We start from the raw sequence: 20988 nt of genomic DNA, 5'->3' as shown, positions 1-20988 counted from the left end.
CTATGCCTAACTCATTTATTCAGTATAAGTGATAACCTCATCGTTTTAATCAGATAGGGAAAACTTTTGTATATTATGAGTAGACAGATCAGAAGAGATAGATATTACTAACTTAACCTGACTTCCACAGAGTTATGTCATACCCAGCATTTTGTTTCATTATTAGAAGACAACTTTAGATTCTAGGATTAAACTGCTTACCTGAGTTCACTCCTACTCCTTGTTTTTCAAAGCCAGAAGTGGTTGGGGTTTTTTTCAGACACTGAGTTTCTGAAACACCTGTAAAGTTTTGTGAGGTTTTCATGCTCAGTACCTCTTCAGGATTAAATGCATGCAATGAAATGAAATAACATTTTGTCTCTTTCTGTACATGTTCTAAAATATAGAAAATTACTATATCTGCCTGCTATCCAGGTCTGACCACTGTTAACCCTTTCACCAGCTTACATTTCTAATGGAAAAGTTTGCAATTCATCAGTAAGTTTAGTTTGCTGTGATGTTTTAGCTTTGAGCAATGAATAGCATTTTCACAAATTTGTGGTGTTGCTGGGCCAAGTGAATTGATTTGGAGGGGAGGGAGAATGAAAGAATATGTCAGATATAGTCGTGGTCCTTTACTGCCATTATAACGAGTATTCTTTTAAGCTTCGGTTAAACTAATTTAAAGTATGACACTGTGTGGTAGCTTAAAAATTAAATGTTAATGGTGTACTTCTAAAATAGAACAAAATTTGTTTATTGGACACTTAAAGTATGCCTCAATACTTTATCTTTACAAGTAGTTTAAGTACGTACGTGCTGGTGAATGGGTTAAACAACTCAACATTTTCCATGTTCATGTGAAATTGCTTTATAAAAAAAATTGTGTATGAACAGGAAGAAACTTATAAAATTAGTACACCAAGATATTTAACGTAAATTCAATGAAAACATAGTTTCCTAATGCTAAATCAGGTTTAAATTATAATCCTTAGGTACTACTATCTTACATTCAGTATTTAGTTGGACTAGAGATCCACACATCTTACAATTAATCATGCTGACCTTCATGTGAAAGCCTGTCTCCTAGCTTCCTAGTAAAAGTGTAATCAGTCTTAGCAGAAGCCAGAAGATGCCCGTGTTATTACATTTACTGAAATTCCAATCATTTAACCCTTTTGTACGTTTAGGTGAACGTGACAGAAGGAAAACATGAGAGCTTAAAAATGAGAGCTTAAAAATGTTCCAAAACACGACATGAGGATCACCGCCTTGCATTCTTCTATGTTTGGGGCTTTGACTCTTCCTCCCGTTGGGCTCCCCGTGATGCCCAGTTGGATAAGCTTGTTGGCTGGCTGCCTTCTTTCAAGTGAACTTTTTTCAAAAGTACTTTCAGCCAGCAGGCAAGTCCAGCTGGTCTCTACTATGTTCCACTTTCAGCTTATCAGCAGGATTGCTTTTGTCTCAACCCTCTGCTAACGCCCCACAAATAAACTGTATTTAGGCAATATTTTGAAGGGAGGGAGGGGGAGAATTTCTTCTGTAAGAAGGCAAATACTATATTGGTATAAGTGAAATTCAAGATTACATTCATTGCTTGGCAAATATGGGAAGGATGAGGTTGGAAAAAGAACTTAGGTGGAAGCTGAATGAGACAGTACTGATCACTTTTGGAATCTATTGGTCATGGTTTGTTTTGATATTAACTCAGTGTAAAGGGAATTTAAATGACTTTGAGGCTATTTGAAAGACTTAAGTGTTTGCTGGAATGAATATTAGAATCGCTGACCTTGAAACTTGTGTGGTTTGTAGAAGTTGAGTTTGCAGTTCTGCGTGCATCCTGAGGTCTTAATTTAAATAGTTTGCATAAAAACTTCTGACATTGCATGAAATAATTTGCTTGCTTGCATGGTGTGAGTATGAAGTATTTGTTGTCACTGGAGTGTCTTACTGGTTTTTTTTGTTGTTTTTATTCCCAGGAGATAACCTTGCAGAATTCAAGCCTGCAGGAACCGATGATGGTTTCACAGATTTCAAAACCGCTGACAGTATCTCACCATTAGAGCCACCTACAAAAGACAAAAGTTTTCCTACATCCTTCCCTTCTCTGCCTGTTCAGTCAAAACAGCAAACACAAGCAAAGACCTCTTTGAATCTAGCAGACTTGGATCTCTTTTCCTCTACTGGAGAAAACAAGCAGCCGTCCTTTCCACCTACATTTAGTACATCAAAATCGGGCTCCTTTCCTCCACCACCCCTTCCATCTACCACCACCCAACCAGCACCCAGCAAAAGTTCAAGCTTAGCTGATGAGTTTGGAGAGTTCAACCTTTTTGGGGAATTTTCTAATTGCGCATCAGCCAGCGGACAAGATGACTTTGCAGATTTTATGGCTTTCAACAATAGCAGTGGATTTTCCGAACAAAAAACAGATGACAAATACAATGCACTTAAGCTGGAGGCCAGTCCTGTTCCTCAGTCTGGCTCATCTGCCGCGGTGAAGAGTGGGCAGAGTTCTGCCACTGCTGCTACGCCCACCAAATACGATATCTTCAAACAGCTTTCTTTGGAAGGCTCTGGAGCAGGCTTTGAGGAGGCGAAGGACAACACGCTTTCTTCAGCAAAGAGCGATGATGATTTTGCCGACTTTCACTCTAACAAGTTTTCTTCCACGTGCAACAGCGTGGATAAGTCCCTGGTGGACAAAGTCGCAGCTTTCAAGCAGGCCAAAGAAGACTCTGCTTCGGTGAAGTCTCTGGATCTCCCTTCTATTGGTGGCAGCAGTGTCGGCAAGGAGGATTCTGAAGACGCATTGTCTGTTCAGTTTGACATGAAACTGGCTGATGTGGGAGGAGATCTTAAGCATGTCATGTCTGATAGCTCTTTGGATTTGCCAACAGTTAGTGGCCAGCATCCGCCAGCAGCAGGTGAGGAACTGGTTAGATTGCTCTGGTAACGTAGGTGATGGAGATTTCGGTGGTGTTCTGTGTGCTAAATTACAGTGTTATGCACTAGTCTTTCAGTGGTGAAAGACTACTGACTCTGTGCACCCGCTAGCCAACAGCCCCTTAGCAGGGCACTGTTTATTTTTTGTCTTAGATGACTATAAATAGATCAAACAGTTTGAACTCCATGCCAGTTTATTTTTGAGATTTGACAACGTCATATTGCTGGTACCTGTTAGCTATTGTCACTTAGGGGATTCGAGTGGAAAATTTTCTAATGCAAACAATGTCATTCCATTTATATTAGCAAGATGAATGGCAGAGCGCCTCACTTTAATCTCTTGGTTTCAACAAAGCATTTGGCTTGGGGACTTAACCCGCTCTGTGCTTCTGAAAGGGTAGGCAGAACACTAATTTGTGCTGTTAATGAAAAGCTGTCTAATCAACACTAGTATATTCCTGTTACAGTGGGGCTTAGTCTGTGTAGCCAGTATTTTGCAGGACTACAAGCAGAAGTATTGCATACACTTTTTAGAGTTAACACCCTCATTGGAATAATTGTGCAAAGGGCCTTAAATGCTAGGTTCATGATCGATCACTTTTGGACCTAAATTTTAAAACCATGGGACTTTTACTTTACCCTGATCAGGGTTTCACCGTCTTCAGTTTCCCTTTACGAAAGTACTCCTGAGAGAGTGAATTGACCATCTCCAATCTGATCGCATATCATAAAAAAAAAAAAAAATCTTCTGAGTGTCCTGCTTTCTCTTTTCATATGTACGTAGGAAGATGAGATGTAGTTAAATGTTCTGTGGCCTTCAATAATACGGGAACCATTGCTATGTTCTAGCGACAAGTATTATGCAGTCAAAGGCTTTTCTGAACAGGGAGGAGCATACAAACTGTAATCGTAAAAGCTGTTACTGCAAGAATTGGTTATTTCCATATGAAATATTTCTTCCATTTTTGCAGATATGGGTAGAGAAAATATACAGTACTGTAATTTTGCATTATATGATATTTTTAAGTAGGGGAGAGAACTAAGTTGGCAACTTTGACATGGAAGATACTCTATAACAGGGTACAAAATATCAGGAATAATTTATTAGCAAAGACATTTAATTTTCATATTTACTGCTTGGTAGAATTCCAAGTTGAGTGAGCTGTCAAAAACGTAGCACCTACAGTGTATTCTTGAATGTTTACTTTGGTTTTGAAAGCACTTTTTCCTAATATTTTTCTAGCCTCTTTTGGTGGTAGTTTGACTTATGTAGCTCTTCTACAGGATGTGAGCTTTTGCCACAGAAATCGGTGATTAATAATTGCCATTTGTGGCAGGAAAGACTCTCTTGGTTTGTTTAAAGGGGTTAGCCGATCATGTGCTTGTTGCTAAACTTTTGAACTCTGAAGTATTAATTAGAAGCTATTTTTATTAAACTTAAACAAGTCTGTATTCTCCTATGGTGCCAAGCTAGGTGTTTTTCCACAGGGAGAGTTTTACTCCATTTAACTCTGTTTGGATTTCGTAGCGGAGCGTGCTCTGGACGATCTGTTACGAATACTTCTGTGCTCATGTGTTCCTTTATGTGTGTTTGATGCATTTCAAGCTATGAACTGCTGATGTTCAAGTCCTTTTTTTCAGTTTACATAAGTTAAAGAGCAGATTTTTTTTCTCTTAATTTCCTTCAATCTGTAAATCGAATGTCAAAAAGGGACAGTATCCCTTTGTTGTCCTCACTGCTGTGAAATGGGGGACTAGTCACTGGGAACTGTAGGTTTGCAAGCACCATGTAACACCTCCAGTGAAAAGCAGCGGGACAGAGGTGCTGATAAATGATTTGACTTTTCGGACATACCAATACAGGGATCTCGATCCTTTGGCTATTGAGATTTCACGTTGCATAGCTTCCAGGTATGGGCAGGTAGGTTGCTCACGCTGGGAATCAGAAAGAAATCATTGAGTTGCTTCCCATACAACAGAATTTGGTCTCTGAGGGAAGAAAGGTTTTCAGTGTTGCTCTCTCCAAAGGGGATACTGTCTCTTTAAACTTTGCTATAATTCTTTGTGTGGAAGGTAGATTATACTAATGTTGCCTGATTTCTCTTGCATTTACTTCGTATAACCCTTTGAGCACTGGCTGCATGCTGTTAGTTTCAACCAGGCTGCTTCTTTTAACCCAAATTTACGTTTCACTCCAAGACGAAAGCATTTTAATTAGCACCTAGTCATGTTATCTGAACCTAATTTGTTCTGCATCCTGCCAAACGTTGCAGCGAGAGCATACCCTTGCCCGGGTATTCTCAAAGGGTTATCCATTTGCTGCACTTACAAATCTGTAAAGTACCTTTTTCTTTGGCATTATTGGAGATCTCTGTATATTTTAATCAACTTCAGGTTTTTTGCTGCTTTTCTAATGTCTAATTTCAATGAAACATTTCCTGTGTGAATGTGCCTTCTCAGATCTGCTTTGATATCTCTCTTCTGCAAGTATTTACCTGCATGCTTTATTCTGATAACGCCCTTACGAGCTCCTATGTATCACTATCTTTTGTGATCTGTAAGTCCTGCTGTGTTAATAAATATTATCTTGGCGTATTTTGAAAATGTGGGGATGTGTGTGATTTGTTGCAAACCAGCAATGTATCTCTTTTTCCTGAAAAATACAAAGTTTAAAGTCATAGTATCCCCTTAAGCTGGCGGGCACCTTTCTCTCGCAGAGCAGCGTGTGAGTGAGCTTCTTTCTCCTCTTCCAATGCTTTGACCTCGTTCCCTCTGTACTTCTGAAACTACATATCAGGCTAAACAGTATTTTTTATAGGAGCAGTTTTTGAGAGGGATTGGATAGAGGAGATGTGTGGATGGCAGGGTTGTTTCTGTGAGTTGGTTTTGAGGTGGTAGTTCAGACTGAAGACAGAAATGCTGTTTTCTCTGTCCTGTTGTCTCCTCATCTGGATTTCCCTGCTGACAGCCAAGGTTATGATACGCCTTTGTGAAGTGGACCAACTGGAAAACGTGTCGCTATCTAGGCCTTTATGAGTAGGAGCCCATTAAACAATATTCTGATATTTATTTAGCTAATCTAGAGTGCCCCAGGGTAAAGGGCCCTGCTTCCTTTTTCTGTTTGGGAAGTCCTGGCTTACTAAATATTGAAGCTTTCAAACGTGAATAACAGCTGCAAATTTGTGTCACATAATCACGTCACTTCAAATTCCTCCAAATCCTGGGCCACTAACAGTTTGGGATTAATGTCAATTTAGCAGACAAGGTAAAAAGCTAAAAATAATTGAGATGTGGAATAAAGCTAAAGAGTTACGCCAGTGCACCCAGTACGCCAGGGTTTTGTGATTCTTTGCCACAAGAGCAAAAACCAGACTAGAAACCAGAATGTTTTTCTCATCTTTATGCCAGTCTTGAGAGACTTTAAAAGGAGAGAGGAAAAAAAAACGAGAAAGAAAAAAACCTGAAACACCACCCCTCTCTCATTCTGGAGAACCAGTAAGTAAATTATGCCTAGCCCTAAAGCTTTTTAAACTGAAGGCTTGGACATAAACCTGAGAGACTTAATTCTGCAGGGCTTGTGCTATTAGTATTTTTTCAGTTAATCATACCTGGAGGAGGGAGAGTAATGTTCATGGCTCTATACTTTATTACATTTTTGTCTAGACTTGACAGTCAAATTCACTCACTTGTTCTCATTTAGTATAATTCTGCAAATAGAAGAGTTTAACAACACTTATTTATCCTGCGAAGGCCTCTAACAGCGGAGGGCTCGTACGTGTTCTCTGAACGCCTTCCAAGCTGAGCCAAAGGGCGCAGAGACACCGCAGCTGCCCTGGGCTTCTGCAGGACCTAGCTGAGCCGCCTCTCTGCTTCCAGGGCAAGTTCAGGGGCTCTTTATTGCGCTGAGAAATGTTGTTTATCATGATAATGAAAAAATAATTAGCAAATTCTTTAATTCCACAAGGTTTGAAGAGTTTTCTCTCCTTTTTCCTTCATTTTAACTTACCTTACAGTCAGCATTCTTGATGGTTTCTGCCTTAGCAGTGCTAGGTACCACAGTCTTCAGCAAAAGTAAATTGGAGTAACTCCCTTATCATTCACACTGTTCCATACTTCACCAACTGAGAAATTGGCTTTGAATTTTACTGATTGCTGATAAGCATGATACAGATGGCAGTAGTACATACAAGCCTCTGTATTTTTCCAGTTTCCTCTTTGCCTTTATCAGGTGAAGCCCTGCTGGAAGTGGTAAGAAAGGTGGTGCCTGTCCCCATTCAGTCTCTGGACTTCTTGCTCAGACTGCTGGTGGCGTTCCCAGTGTAACAGCTCTGGCTTTGGAGCATTGATGCTCTTCCACTAGGAACAGAACCAGCTACCACCTGCATCACCCTAACAACCAAAAAATGGCACAGAAGTTATATTTATTCATCATAATCTTATATAAACTGAAATATAAAACCTTGGAAGTCTCCTATGTTGGTTAAAATAACTAAATGTATTAGTCTTCTGAATTGTCTTTTTCAGTTTTGTTTAGAATATCACTAAGCTGTCAAGGGTTTTCCTTAAATGACAAAACTGTTGACATTGAAGACTCCAGCTTGTAAATTGCCTCCAGCCATAACTTAATCCTTGGTAGTTGAAATAAATTGTTATAGTTGGCTCAAATGAAGGATGTCATGTTTTTCTGTAGATGAGATAACACTGGGAAACAGTGTTTTAACTGTATTTCATCCTCTGTCAGTATTCTCCTGTCCATTCCTTGGCAGCTATTGCTCTGCCCCTCTCCGGCAGCTGCGTGGCTGGCTTGTATGGCTGTAGCTCTCCCCAGGTGATGAGCAGGCAGGCTGGACTATGGTTTTGGTAGTCTGAAATGGATGGAGAGTACATGGTAAATATTTCAAACCTTTTGCTTTGGAAGAAATACAAACTGGGTTTGGTTTCTGAAGCTTTCGGAAACTTACTGCGCTCCAGCACAACACTGTGTAGATAACTTTTCCATTCTTGGTTCACTAGAAAATATTCTTAAGGGGGAAAAAATGTGGTTACACGATATTTGAATGGATCTGACTCTTATTTTTACAGACATGCACCCTTCCCACCCCGCTCCCATCTTCAGGTGATTTAAGAATTTCTATGCACTGCATTTAATCGGGGGTGTGCCTTGTGGTCTCACCAGTGCCAACGACACGCGGCTTCAATATATTGGGCGTGAGTGCTTTTGGGCTTTCAGAACAAAACCAAACTCAAATATGCTGTGTCGTTTCTGGAAGACACCACAGAACTGCTCCTGAGATTACTAAGGAATACCGTTTTATGATGATATATTTCACTGAAATCTATTGATACGTCTCTTGTGGTAGGAATATAGGATTCCAAACGCATGATCAATTTAAGATTTTTTTCCTGCTTTGATGGGGAATTTGCTATATGGTCTCCAAATATTTCTAAGAAATCACTTTTAACCTTACAAAAAAAGATTGTGTATCCCCAAAACAAAGTATTTTTGTAGAATTTTGAATGGATTTAGTCTTTGCTCATTTTTTGATAAAATGCGATGCTTCTTACCAGTTCAGATTCTGTTCTTACTAGAATTGTCCTCCAGGAGGAAATGGCTGGAGCGCCGTAGCATCTGTCTTCGCTAAGTGTGATGCTTAGTTAGAAGTACTTGATTTTTTTTTTTTTCCCTGCTTAATCATCTCTTGCTTTGATAAAAAATTACTACTGATACACTTGCTTATTTTAAAATTTTGAATTGCCATACCAGCAAAGCGAAGCTTTTATTACATCAGAGGGGATAACTGCAGCATTTTAACTGCATTTTTTTATTCATTAAACGTATCTGTGGCCTTTAAGAAAAAGGCTATTGGAGGAGCAGTTCTTAACACTGCTTAGTAAAACAATCTTTTTGCCAATAATAAAGATACCCACATGATGGAGAGTTCTCTAGGGTCAAGCAAGAAGTGCTTTTCACATGTAAACTGCTTCTTCGCTTATTAGTCTGGTGGCAAGTTGCTCTGCTACCTGGTGGGGGAAAAATGCTCCTCTCTTCATTATGCAGCAAATGTGCTAAGAGCTCAGATAACCTTTGTCGTAGCTACGGCAAAACTAAAGGCTTATGATTTTACTTCCTCTATTGAAAAACATCTAACGTGGCAAATGATTCTCTGAAATGCAGTGTGTGGCACGGCGCTATGTTGGGTTTTTTGCAATAGAATAAAAATTCTTATAAAAGCTAGTTTACCTTGGATTGTGGACAGTTAAACATACATTCCTATTTTCATACTTTTCAAGAAATTGTTTTAGGACTGCTTTAGCTGTAAACACTTTGTCTCTGAACACAGTATTTTTCCTATAATATACTCTTAGGAAAGTTTATTCACCCAAGTAATCGTTTTGCAACTATCCAAATAAAATGTATAGAATTGAACTATTACATTTCATCTCGGCTCTTACACCTATGCAGATGGGTTTCGTGTCTGCATGAATTCACATCGAGAATCTTGAATCTTAGGTTGTGAATAATTAAAATATTGTTCTGCCTTCCCTGCCGTGACCTATTGATTGCAGGCGAAGCATGGGGAGTTCAGGATTCCCACCGAAGCCAGCTGCTTATTCTGCCTGTCCCTGAGCCAGGAGCAGATCAGGAGTACGCTGACCTGCTCCTTTAGGATGTGTTTTCAGCTCAAACTCTTACCAGTTATCAAAGAAATAATTCACAATACATTGTGCAGATCTTCACAGTAGGATCATCACTCTTTCTTTTCATTTCCTGGTGAACACTGAAACAATAGCGATACTTAAATCTTTCCTGGGTTTTGGAGTCAACATGAATTGAAAAAAAAAGAGGTTGCCTAGTACACTGTGGTATTTTCAAGATCCCAGGATTAATTACAGTTGGCTAACATTTTGGAGGTTATTCTGGCACTCTCTTTAATGCTAGCAAAGCTTTCATTTAACTTCTTTAAACAAAACCGTGTATTTGAGACACAAGGTGTGGTTTCTCGTGATAAATTACTGATCCCTTGCAAGTCAGCTCCTTTTCACCTCGGAGCTTTCTTTCTATTCAGTTTTGCCATAAGCAGGTGATTTCATCTCTCGTCTGTTTACCCTTCTGTAAACTGCTTGCTCTACAAATTTAATATTCAAACGGCACTTTGAAATCTTGCTGTCCGTATGCAAGATGCTAACGTCTGTTATTGAGATGCTGTCATGTGCAAATGCAGCAGCTGCAGGAAGAATATCCCGTAGGAAAATCTGATAGGTGACACACCATGCCTCGCTGACCCATTGCAAAGGGCCTTTTCGCTTTATTGTAGTAGCCGTTAAACTCTATCATTAAATTGTATATTTGTTGGACTTTTTAATTAGCCATGTATGTGGGTCATGCCTGGAAAGCAGCCTAAAGCATAGCGTGCTCTCCCCTTCCAGTAAAATTAATAAATGAGGGCAGAAATGTTTTGTTAAAATGGCTTAATCCTCAGGCTGGTGTGGCCAGATTGAATAAAGAGGGCGGCTGGAAAGTCAGCTTGTTCCCACCCTGGCTGTATTGAACCAAGTTGCTGTTACTGCATGCCAGCCAGTTAAGACCATAATGTTTATCAGAAAAGTCTCAGCTAAAACAATGCTAAGAGAAATATATTTCCTGCTTTGCATTTGCTTTACCTTGAGCCCGCTTGACCCCAGGCACTGAGCAGCGGCTAAATGTCTAATCCAAACTGACAATTGTTAATGCTGGAAAACAAATGCCAAATGTGGTATAGTAGGGCTTTTTTTTTTTTAATGCTTTAATGAAAACTACCCAGCCCCTGGCTGTCTGTGCCTTCGCTATGGATCAATCTCAGTCTAAACGTGAAAGATCGGTTGAATGAGTAGCGGACAAAGCCCAGCCGACCCTAGTCACTGTGCAGGCTCCTTTGCTGGCTCTAATGTAAGCAACCAGCCTATATCTTATACCTGCTTATGGCAGCGAGGAGAACCTGTTGGCCCATATAATTGCCGGGTGAGTATAAATGTTCGGAGCTTTCTGCAAAATAATTGGATTTTCTCTATACTTAACGGAATAAATAGTTTGTAAAAGCTAAAACACGATCTTTGCAATATTCATGTCGTTCCCGGAACCTGTAAGTTTGAAGAGTCAGCTGTGCGCCACTGCGGTAACTGCGATAAGCTTAAACTGGATTTCTATTTTTTTAAAAATTCTTGCAGCACATTTTTATATATTATTTGTATCAAAGCATGAATATAAAATTAAAGTGTATTAATACTTCATTGGAGGGAATGGGAAAGTTAGCCCAGTGTTCTGTGTGGTTGGTTTTGATAAGATGAAATGATGCGATAAGGTGTTTGAGTTGCTAATGTTTACATTTTAATTGTAGATTCTGCAGCCAGCATCAGAAAACTAAACTGGTGATCTCTGCAGTCTGTACTGTCTACAAACATTTATTTTTTTTAGTGTTTGTTCACTACCCGTAGTGGGATGGTGACTTTCAGCTTAAAATATAAGGCAATATTCAAAGGTCAAGGCTTACACTTATTAAATGGAGATATTTTTTTTTTTACGAAATGCGTAGGTATTTTTCAGATTATTTTTGTGCGAACTCTAAGCTTCGTTGAAACAACAATTCACTGTGTGTGTTCTTGCAGTTCTTTGAGACTCTTAGCAAGTTGCTGCTGTTTTTACACAGTGTGGAGAGAGTAACGTTTGAACTTCAGCTTCTAATTGTAGGGGTTTGTTTTTCTCAGATATAGATGACTTAAAATGTGCCCCATTTGGAAGCTGTAACAGTGGGTCTGCAGCGAGCAGCCTGGCAAGCTATGACTGGCCTGACAAAGACGACATTCATCAGGGCAAGAAGCTCTCCTCCTTTGTCCAGTCTTCAGGAAGTGGATCCTCTGCGGCTACTTCTGTTCTTCAGAAGAAGGAGACCTTGTTTGGCAGTTCGGAAAACATTACCATGACAACAGTTTCCAAAGTGACAACCTTTTCTAGCGAGGATGCTTTACAGGATGTTTCCTTTGCAGCCTTTGCAAACTTTAAAGACTCTGGACCAATATCCAGCGGTCCAAGTGATGATGACATTGGAGGCTTTGGTGATTTTGCAAGACCTTCATCAGAAGCGCAGGATGCAGCAGCAGCAGCTGACACAAATCAAGAGGCAGACTTCCTTGCTAGTGATATCTCTTCTGAACTGCAGAGAGAATCTACAGATGACTTTGGGGAATTCCAGAGTGAAAAGCCAAAAATCAGCAAGTTTGACTTCTTGGTGGCAACTTCTCAAGGCAAGGTGAAATCTAGTGAGGAGATGATCAAGAGTGAACTGGCTACCTTTGACCTGTCTGTTCAAGGTAAGCCCGCTCAGGGTGCCCAAAGGTCATAATGCATGTGCTTATCAAAGCCTAATTTTTCTAATCAAATTATAAATTAGTCAGTGGCTAATAATTAGTTCCAAATGTTACTGGAAACAAGCTGAATCTTCTAATTGATTTCAACTGTGTTTGGAGCAGGTCTTGTTCTAGAATAAAATTTTGTGTCAAAAAATTGTAAGAACTGAGGAACCGGGGAAATTTGCACCAGTCACCAAGTAAATAGAAGGCTTTTTTCTTCTGGAGCAGCAGTGCATCCCTTGCTACTATTTTATTCATTTTAAATAGTCTGTGCCTTTATGAGTAAAAGACTAACTTGTTTATATCCTAACTTTTTAGGGACTCATAAAAGGAGTTTAAGCCTAGGCGACCGGGAAATAAGTCGCTCTTCACCTTTACCAGTTTTGGAACAGCCATTTAGAGATCGTTCAAATACTCTAAGTGAGAAGCCTGCTTTGCCTGTCATCAGAGACAAATACAAAGACTTGACTGGGGAAGTTGAGGTAAGGAATTATCTGGCATACATGTAAATTGTCAATGACTTTCATCAGCGTGGTATCGAGGCTGTTCTGTATCCCAACTGTTTAGGACTTCAGCTGTTTGAAATTAGGGTATGATTCTAAGATGGCATCTGGGTAAGGTTAGATGTTTTGATTGGAAACTGCTCATAAAGGAGGTTTCTTCTTTCCTGTCTTTAAATTCTTGTGGAGTGGGGAAGGAAAGTCAGTCAGAATCACTTGACCTTGCAGTCTAAGCTTGTAACTGGAAATTAGTTACGGCTTAAGTCTAATCCCAGCTTTGGCGTTGAGACCATTGGCTTTGGGAAATGGCTTAACTTTTTTGGCTGTGTTGTAGTTATTTCTCTTGCTTATCTTGAGAATAGATGGTAAAAGGACTCAGATTAAATTCTGCTAATCCCCATTTCTAGAACAGCAGACCTGTAACAAATGTGTCAGGAGTAGGTAGGTACAATGCAAACTTTTTACCTGTTCATATATGTTCTTCATTTTGAAACTAGTTCTAACTCCCAGCAATCAAATTTTAGAGTTCGGGTGCAAAGAGAATATTTAAAGAATGGGGGAAATCTAGGAATAGGTATGTTAAAAGTTTACATAGCTAACCTGCAAATAATCTCTTAAAATACCTGTCTACTGTATGTCTATTGTGATAGGAGCAAGGGAAATGCGGGTGGGAACAAGCTTCAGACTGTCCTTTTCTTTCAAATAGGAAAGTGAGAGGTATGCATACGAATGGCAAAGATGCTTGGAGAGTGCCCTGCAAGTAAGTGTACGGTCTCCTCTGAAACCTTTCCCCCTTCCTGTAGGTGCCACCTCATTCAGTGTTTAAGACCATATAGGCATAGAAAGGGTGTGAATCAGCCCAAGTGGATTACAATTTTTAAGCCAAAAGCTGTCACACACTAGAAGCATTACCTCCTCAGTTAGAGATCCTGTACCAATCTCCCTGTCATTTGTGGTTAGTTTGGCTTTTGCCTGAATTCTCAAATTAACGAGTTAATTTGGCGTTCCTGTGTTTGGGGTGCCCAGTAAGGCATGTTTTCGGGGCACTGATACCAGCACCTGGCTCTTCAGAACTTCTTGAGAAACAGGCTTGTTTAATGTGCTGTGTGGAGGGGCCGTTAATTTTCTGGTAATGGCTATCAGATGTTTCACAGCCAGATCAGTTTTCCTTAAAAATTCTTTGCATTGGAGTATTAGACAGCCAAAACTGTGAATGTTATTATTAAACTCGATAGCAATGCATGCATACTCTTAAAACTATTATTCTGATAATGAAAATATTTGGGGGAATACATTAAGGTTTTAAATGTTCGTGCTTTTTCCCTGATCTACTTACAGTTACAGCATGAATGTAGAGAAACATGTGATGGAGTATGGCAATTATTTCTTATTTAATTTGCCTCCTTTTTTGTGTAACAGTTTCTGTTGGGGCCAGTCTTGTTCGTAATAATTATTTTAAGGTAGATAACACCATCATTTTATGAAATTCATTTCCACCAGGTCATAAAGAAAGCAAATGATACCTTAAATGGAATAAGTAGTTCATCCGTCTGCACTGAAGTTATCCAGTCTGCTCAAGGCATGGAATATTTACTAGGTATGCTTTAATTTACCATGTCTCTTACATTGAAAGTTCTCCTCTGAAGAGCAGTAATATATAATCTCTCTTTCCAAAATGGTATTATTTTTTAGCTTAATCTTTGCCTGCACCGAAATAATGAACAACTCCTCTGCTAAATAAATGTAACTACTACTTTGAAATAACCATCCATGACCACCTTTCGTGTGCCATGCCTATTTTGTGCTATTTCTGAGTTAAAGTTTCAGGAATCTGTGCTTGCAGCGAATTCTCTGCAATCCTCCGCTGTGTTTTATATCAACAGGGGTTGTTGAAGTCTACAGAGTAACAAAGAGAGTTGAACTGGGTATCAAAGCAACTGCTGTTTGTAGTGAGAAACTCCAGCAGCTGCTGAAGGATATTGATAAAGTGTGGAACAACCTAATAAGCTTCATGTCACTTGCTGCTTTAACGGTAAGACCGAAAATAAGCTATGTCTTTACTAAAAGAAATGTCATAATTATATGTAAAGTGACTTCATGGGGTGTCCTAATTTTACAGTTTGTATTTTCCTCTTGCAAAATGGAAATGCTCTTATTTGTGAAATCCAGTTTAAAGCTCTCTAAGAAAACTGTTATTTATGCACAAACCTGATGATGTCTTTCTTACTGTCTTAATGATTTAGGTGCTATCCTATGTGTCTCTCCAAAAAGGGAAATTTAGTAAAATTCAAATAAGCCATTTTATGAAGCCAGAATAATGTGGACATATCTTGGTTTTGTAATATCCCTGCAATTAGTTTTAATGCTCACAATACAGGAGCACACAGTATAGCAACACAGGAATAACTAAACTGTTTTCCTTTCTCTCTGCATTTGGAAATGTCTAAGTTTGTTTTGGTCGCTGCAACAGACTAAATAGCGTTTCCTCCTCTGCATAGAACTGCCAGAAAAAGCTCAATTGCTCTGAGACAGTCTGGTAGGAGCTTGAGAGCTTTCTACATAACTGGGCAAGTGCTACAAGGAGAGATGGTGAGCGGCTGTCTGAGGGGTGGCCTTTAAGAGAAGGAGCACGCCATGGAAAGGGTCTGCAAAGGAATTGGGAAAAAGAGGGGCACGTTGGGGCCAGGTACAGAATACACACAGTTAGAAGGCAAGAAAATCACCTTGCCATTAAATACCTTGCACTGTTTTGTGTACTTACGTGCAAAATTACTTTCTTTAACAATGGTAAAACTCATATTTTTAGGGAATCATCCATAAGTAGGTACTTGATATTGTCTTGCATAATGGATATATATATCCTATACCTGAGCGAGTCTTCAACTCTTAGTATCAGTACATCACATCAAGCATCAATAAGCAGGTCATTACCATGGCTATGTTTTCACTCAACATTTTAATTTGTGGCTTCCTTCTTGCAATGCAACTATGGCCACTAAAGCATTTTGCTCCCTAATAATCACTTGTTTATAAGTAACGCCCAGAGTACTTGGATTCTGCTTGAAATATCTATTTCAGCTCACTGTTGTTCCCTGCAAAGCAGGTACTATAAATGATCAGTCCCTTTTTACACAACTTTTACACATTTTTAAGCCTCTCCAGTACAAACAGCAGTGGCAAGCAGCTATTTTTGGTGATGTCCTGTGTTGCACAAAGCTTGTCATAATATGAAATTTATACTTTCAGTATTTTACTGCTTGTCAGATGAATTTGATAGACTGAGATTCATCTGTTTGAACTCTGGCATTGTTGATAGCAACAATCTAAAAAGCTATCAGGATCCTCTCCTGATTTAAGCAAGTGGATTAAAATTTAGTTCTTAAAGTGCTTTTCCTTGGAAGATTACAGGGATTACCTTAAAGTCCAAAGCTTGGCCACGTGTTCTCTGAGCTGCAGCGGCTCCTGGCTAGTAGCAGTCCAGCTAAATTTTAAGCATGCTAGGAGCTGCAAATAATGCCGTGTCATATGTGCACAGTACCTCTGAAGTTAGCCAAGAGACAGGGCTCCTGACTCCTGTAGCTCTCAAAATCATCCCTTTTTGTTTCTCTCTCCACCTGGGTCACTGGAAGGTGTGGAACCGTACCTTCTTCCCCTGGTGTTGCGGTCACGAATCCCAAATGATGCAGAAGTGCCAATTAAGTGGAGAGAAGTATTCTAGCTTAGAGGCATGTGCTTGGAAAGGTTAATTTTATCTTTTAAAGGATTTTGTTACAAGGTAATTTTACGCATGGCCTTGTGGTTTTTCACTGCAAATTACAGGATGACCTTCTCATTTGCTTCATTCATGCATCTGGTAAACAAATATTAGAGTGCCTTTATTAATTTGATTGATCTACTTAAAGATTAAAGGGTGTTTTTTTCAGGATTCCAATTATTCTCCAGCCATTCAGCGGGGGAGCGTGATCAGCATACCTACAGTACGGATTAAGAAGAGTACACGTGTTCCATGATCACACCATTTTTCTTTATACTTCGTGCATTTCTAGTCACTGTTTTTATTTGCACTGCTATCTTCAAGCAAAACTTCCACAGTTTTGTACCATCCTTATGCAAAGTTTTAAATTATCATTTATCTTGTGGCTGAAAAGTAAGATTGTGTACTGGAAAAGCGACTATATTAATGTATTACTTATTTGCAGGCTTATTCTCCCATCCTTTGTCTCTCTCTAACCTGAGCTTGTGTATGGCTGGTGACCGTAATTCTTCTATGGTTTGGTTAACTTTAGTACCCCGTTTTGTACTGCTGTGCCATATTCTAGCTTCAGAAAAACCTTCAGAAAGAATAACTACTGCCTTTTTTTGATCAGGCAATAATACGGAATTCAGGACAATAAACACTGATACAGACACCACTTCAAATGCTAACTAGTGGAAGCTGTGCTGGCCGATGGCTCGTTTCCTTGCAGCTGCACAAATAGTTGTTGCATACCACTGTTTATCTTCGTCCAGTTCTTAATACGCTGCAGTTGAAATGTAGCAGCCGCCGCCTGGGCTCTTTCCTCAGAAGTTTCTTCCCCTTTTGATGTGGGAATGTGGAACTTAAAAATTCTTTCCTTTGTAGTCTAATCCTTTTTCAAGAGCTTGAGTTTTGTAAATTAATGCTGATGGAGATTGCATAGCAGAATTGCAAATACATACTAATGGCTTTGATTAAATCACACATCAGTTTATGAGAAAGTGTAGTATGTCATCCCTGCCAGGTTGCCGGTGTGATACTACGGCTCTCAGTAGCAACCAGATCAATGATTTCTATCATGATGTTTGAAACTTCTTCAGTCACTGAAAATGCCTAAATTGTATTGTCTCGTTTCTTTAGCCAGATGAAAACTCACTGGATTTCTCTTCTTGTATGCTGCGTCCAGGGATTAAAAATGCCCAAGATCTTGCCTGTGGAGTGTGCCTCCTAAATGTGGATTCAAGAAGTAAAGTAAGTGTAATGGCCTCTACTGTTAAACTCCTTTTTAATTTACAGTTGGGAGTTTCATTTAGGTGTATTTGGGTGTATTTAAAAAAAAATTCGTGGCTATAACTTGTAACCAGAAGTGGCAAAGGCAAAATCTGACCTATAGATGGGACTCAAATAGTCGATGTCCTGTATTCATTGGGCTTTGGGTATGACACAGATGTGGATAAAGGGTTGAGTTAAATTGTTCATAATGGGGAAGAAGCTGGGATGCTAAGACTTAAAAAGTATATATATATTTTTTAAAACCAACATATTTTAATGACTTTTCTTTATGAAATGCATCTCTGAGGATCACCAAGAGGGGATTATTGCAATTAGCAGAGCTGGGAGGGAATCCCAGGATATGTACAGAGTAATGCCAACCAATTTAGAGATATCGGCAGTTTTGCTGACTTTTTGGTTTCAACATTATTTCAGAAAGAAGAGAAACCTGTGGAAGAGCTTCCTAGAAAAGTATGAATCTGTAAAAAACATATTCTTTATAGAATCATTCTTAGTTGAGTGTGGAAGGCTGAACTGCTCACTGGCCTTCAGCTGTCATTCTCAATTGTACCAATCATGAATCCTTTTCTTCTAGTCATTTTTGTGACCGTAACACTTGATCTGATCAACTAACATGCTCTAGAGCCTCCCCTTTGTCTTGTCTGCATGCTTGTATCTTGTGAATAGCTTTCTGGTTTTGTGCTACTTCTGCTGTGTGGTAGAGAATTCACTGCAGTGAGTTTTGGAATTTGTAGCTGCCTGTGTGTCTGTGCAGGAGGAGGGGGGGAACTGGGGGGGATTGCTACAAATATTGACTTTTGGCTGTATGTAGTAGGCAATGGCATTTTTAGAAATCTCTGCAGGAAATCCAGGGAGTGGGGGACAGGTTTAGAATATTTTTTTAAATAGGTAGCTGTGAAGCATTGGAAAGTATCTCCTAGCAACACACATCGAGACATTTTAAGCTTGTTCATGGCTTCACACGCTGTTCAGAAGCTCCTATTGTAAAGCAGATTCAGTTAACAGAAGATAGTAGATCAAATTCAACCTGAAATAACACTAATATCAAGAACTGCACCTGCCTAAACCACAGCAAAATTTGACCCAGTGCAATAAATGCAGTAGCTATCTACTGGCTGGCAGAACAAGCATTTATCTTGCATGGATATGTAGCAGAAGATGCATGAAACAAGGTGAGTTAGTTGCCAGGTGTCAGATCAGGCAGCATGCTAATCAGATGGCTCCCTTAATACAGGGTGTAAGAGGCAAAGTATGCATCAGGTGCAATGGCTGGAGTTTTTGCTCACCTGCAAACACTTTGCAGCCTAAAATAAAATTTTGTTTGGTCTGTTCAGAGTGAGAGGGTCCTACCATGCCGTGTCATTCTGGGGTGATACGTGTGCAGTGTCCATTTTCCACTCTAGCTTCTAGATCCTGGAGTAGATAAGACTGTCACACTTGTTTCAATTCTTGTTATTTTAGGCCTTTAATTCGGAAATGGATAACTTTAAGCTGGCGTATGGAGGGCACCAATACCATGCAAGCTGTGCAAATTTCTGGATCAACTGTGTGGAGCCAAAACCTCCAGGCCTCATTTTGCCAGACCTGCTCTGAAAGCAGTTGGACTGAAGATGGAGTATCGGGTCTGATAATGCAGGACACTCGGGGTGAATGGTGTGATAGGGTAAGCGGAAGGGCTTGAGGTGTGGTTAGTGTTTGAAATGTTTCGGTTCCATTTTTGTACCATAACGGGTTAAAGCCACTGTCGCATACAAATTGCTCATGAAGAATTTCACTTGAAATGGCCAGGGTTTCAGAAATAGCCAGAAAAAAAATGTAGTGTGGCAAAAAATGCGGCATTTTAGTCTTTCTCAAGATGAAAGCGGGTTAGTCTTTGTAAAAAGCAGTCTGCTAACCAAGTGCATAAACCTCTGAGAGAGGCCAGTACCTAGCTTCCAAGAAAAACTGAAATGTTAGACTGATTTACATAGAAGTGACCACTTAAATACTTGAAGTACATATTTGCAAACAAATCTTTTCCTTAATGGTTTTGGTATATGGACCATGATGTTTTTCTTTAAATATTTGCTGCTATAATATTACAATGCATACAATGCATGAGTCACAGTAACTTTCAAGGCAAAATGAATTATTGACTTAGAAGGAATGAGACTGCGGAGAGACATTGTATATTTATGCTTCCACTGTTCTGTATTGTAAATTATACTGTATTCACATGCGTAACTGGTTAGTACTGGGGGATAAGGACTTGAAAAAATTGTTGAAATTTCCCCTATAATATCTGGATTCTTTAGTACAGGCAGCTGGATTTTAAAACTTGTAGTCTTTGCTACTCTGTTCTAAATGTAGATGAACTCCTTCCTTGGACTGGTTCTGAACTACAGGTATGATTTGTTATGTCCCACCCTGACCCTTCGGTAGCTATGTGGCTGCATCACTGCTGAACTCCACTGATACAGCGTGTCTGCTCCCGTATATAGATATTTATATATATGTTACCTTTTTTGTACATTAATACGCTTTTCTTGATGGGATGCCTGCGTGTAACTTGTGCAGTCTAGTGCTATCTGTAGTAACGTGTTTCTCTGACTCAGAACAGGCAGCACAAGATGGCCCTTAGCTCCTGCTGCAGGTGGGTGTGATCTAACACTGAAAGTTGCTCTTCCCAAGCAGGCTGGTTTTTTGAAGCAGGCTATTGCACACCTGCCGTTCCGTTGCTTGTGCTGGGTACACCTCTCTGGGCAGAAGGAGGTTAGTATAATAGACTATCACAAAATGTTACCCGTACATCTAAAGTACCTGATTCTCTCCTCATACAATATCCAGACGATAGTGCAATCAGCTTTAGTGCTAGTTACAGAATTTTAAACCTAGTGGGAGCTTCACGGCATTATTATAAGAGCCTTATCACTCTACAGGCTTACTCAGTCTGCAGTGAACGAAGTGGGGTGTGTATCCTTTGGGTACAATTTGCTTCTTAATTCTTTGACTTCAAGTTTCTCAGATCTCTCAAAAATCTCCCTTCTCTCCAAAGATATCAACAGCTTTTCCAAGTTAATCTTGCCTCCATTATGAGTAGCTGACATTGGCCAGTGGTTATTTGCTGAAATAGATATTACAGTGAGGAAAAACGATGCCTCGCGTTTTTTT

At 39.6% G+C, this 20988-nt stretch overlaps 1 protein-coding gene across 4 annotated transcripts in view; it reads left to right on the top strand.

Moving 5' to 3' along the window:
* SYNRG (synergin gamma) overlaps window positions 1–20988 on the top strand; it is a 41709-nt gene extending 20721 nt beyond the window's left edge. For all 4 annotated transcript variants that reach the window (XM_075113464.1, XM_075113463.1, XM_075113462.1 and 1 more), the window contains 9 exons: window positions 1959–2906; window positions 11668–12270; window positions 12628–12791; window positions 13516–13569; window positions 14310–14406; window positions 14693–14841; window positions 17686–17796; window positions 18253–18288; window positions 19300–20988. In XM_075113464.1, coding sequence (XP_074969565.1) covers window positions 1959–2906; window positions 11668–12270; window positions 12628–12791; window positions 13516–13569; window positions 14310–14406; window positions 14693–14841; window positions 17686–17796; window positions 18253–18288; window positions 19300–19431 — 2294 coding nt within the window. In that variant the 3' untranslated portion in view covers window positions 19432–20988. The remainder of the gene's footprint in view (window positions 1–1958; window positions 2907–11667; window positions 12271–12627; window positions 12792–13515; window positions 13570–14309; window positions 14407–14692; window positions 14842–17685; window positions 17797–18252; window positions 18289–19299) is intronic.

Source organism: Phalacrocorax aristotelis, chromosome 18 (assembly GCF_949628215.1).
Source record: "Phalacrocorax aristotelis chromosome 18, bGulAri2.1, whole genome shotgun sequence".
Lineage (NCBI taxonomy): Eukaryota > Metazoa > Chordata > Aves > Suliformes > Phalacrocoracidae > Phalacrocorax > Phalacrocorax aristotelis.
The sequence above is the reverse complement of the archived record's forward strand: the minus strand, read 5'-3'. Positions and strand labels throughout refer to the sequence as shown.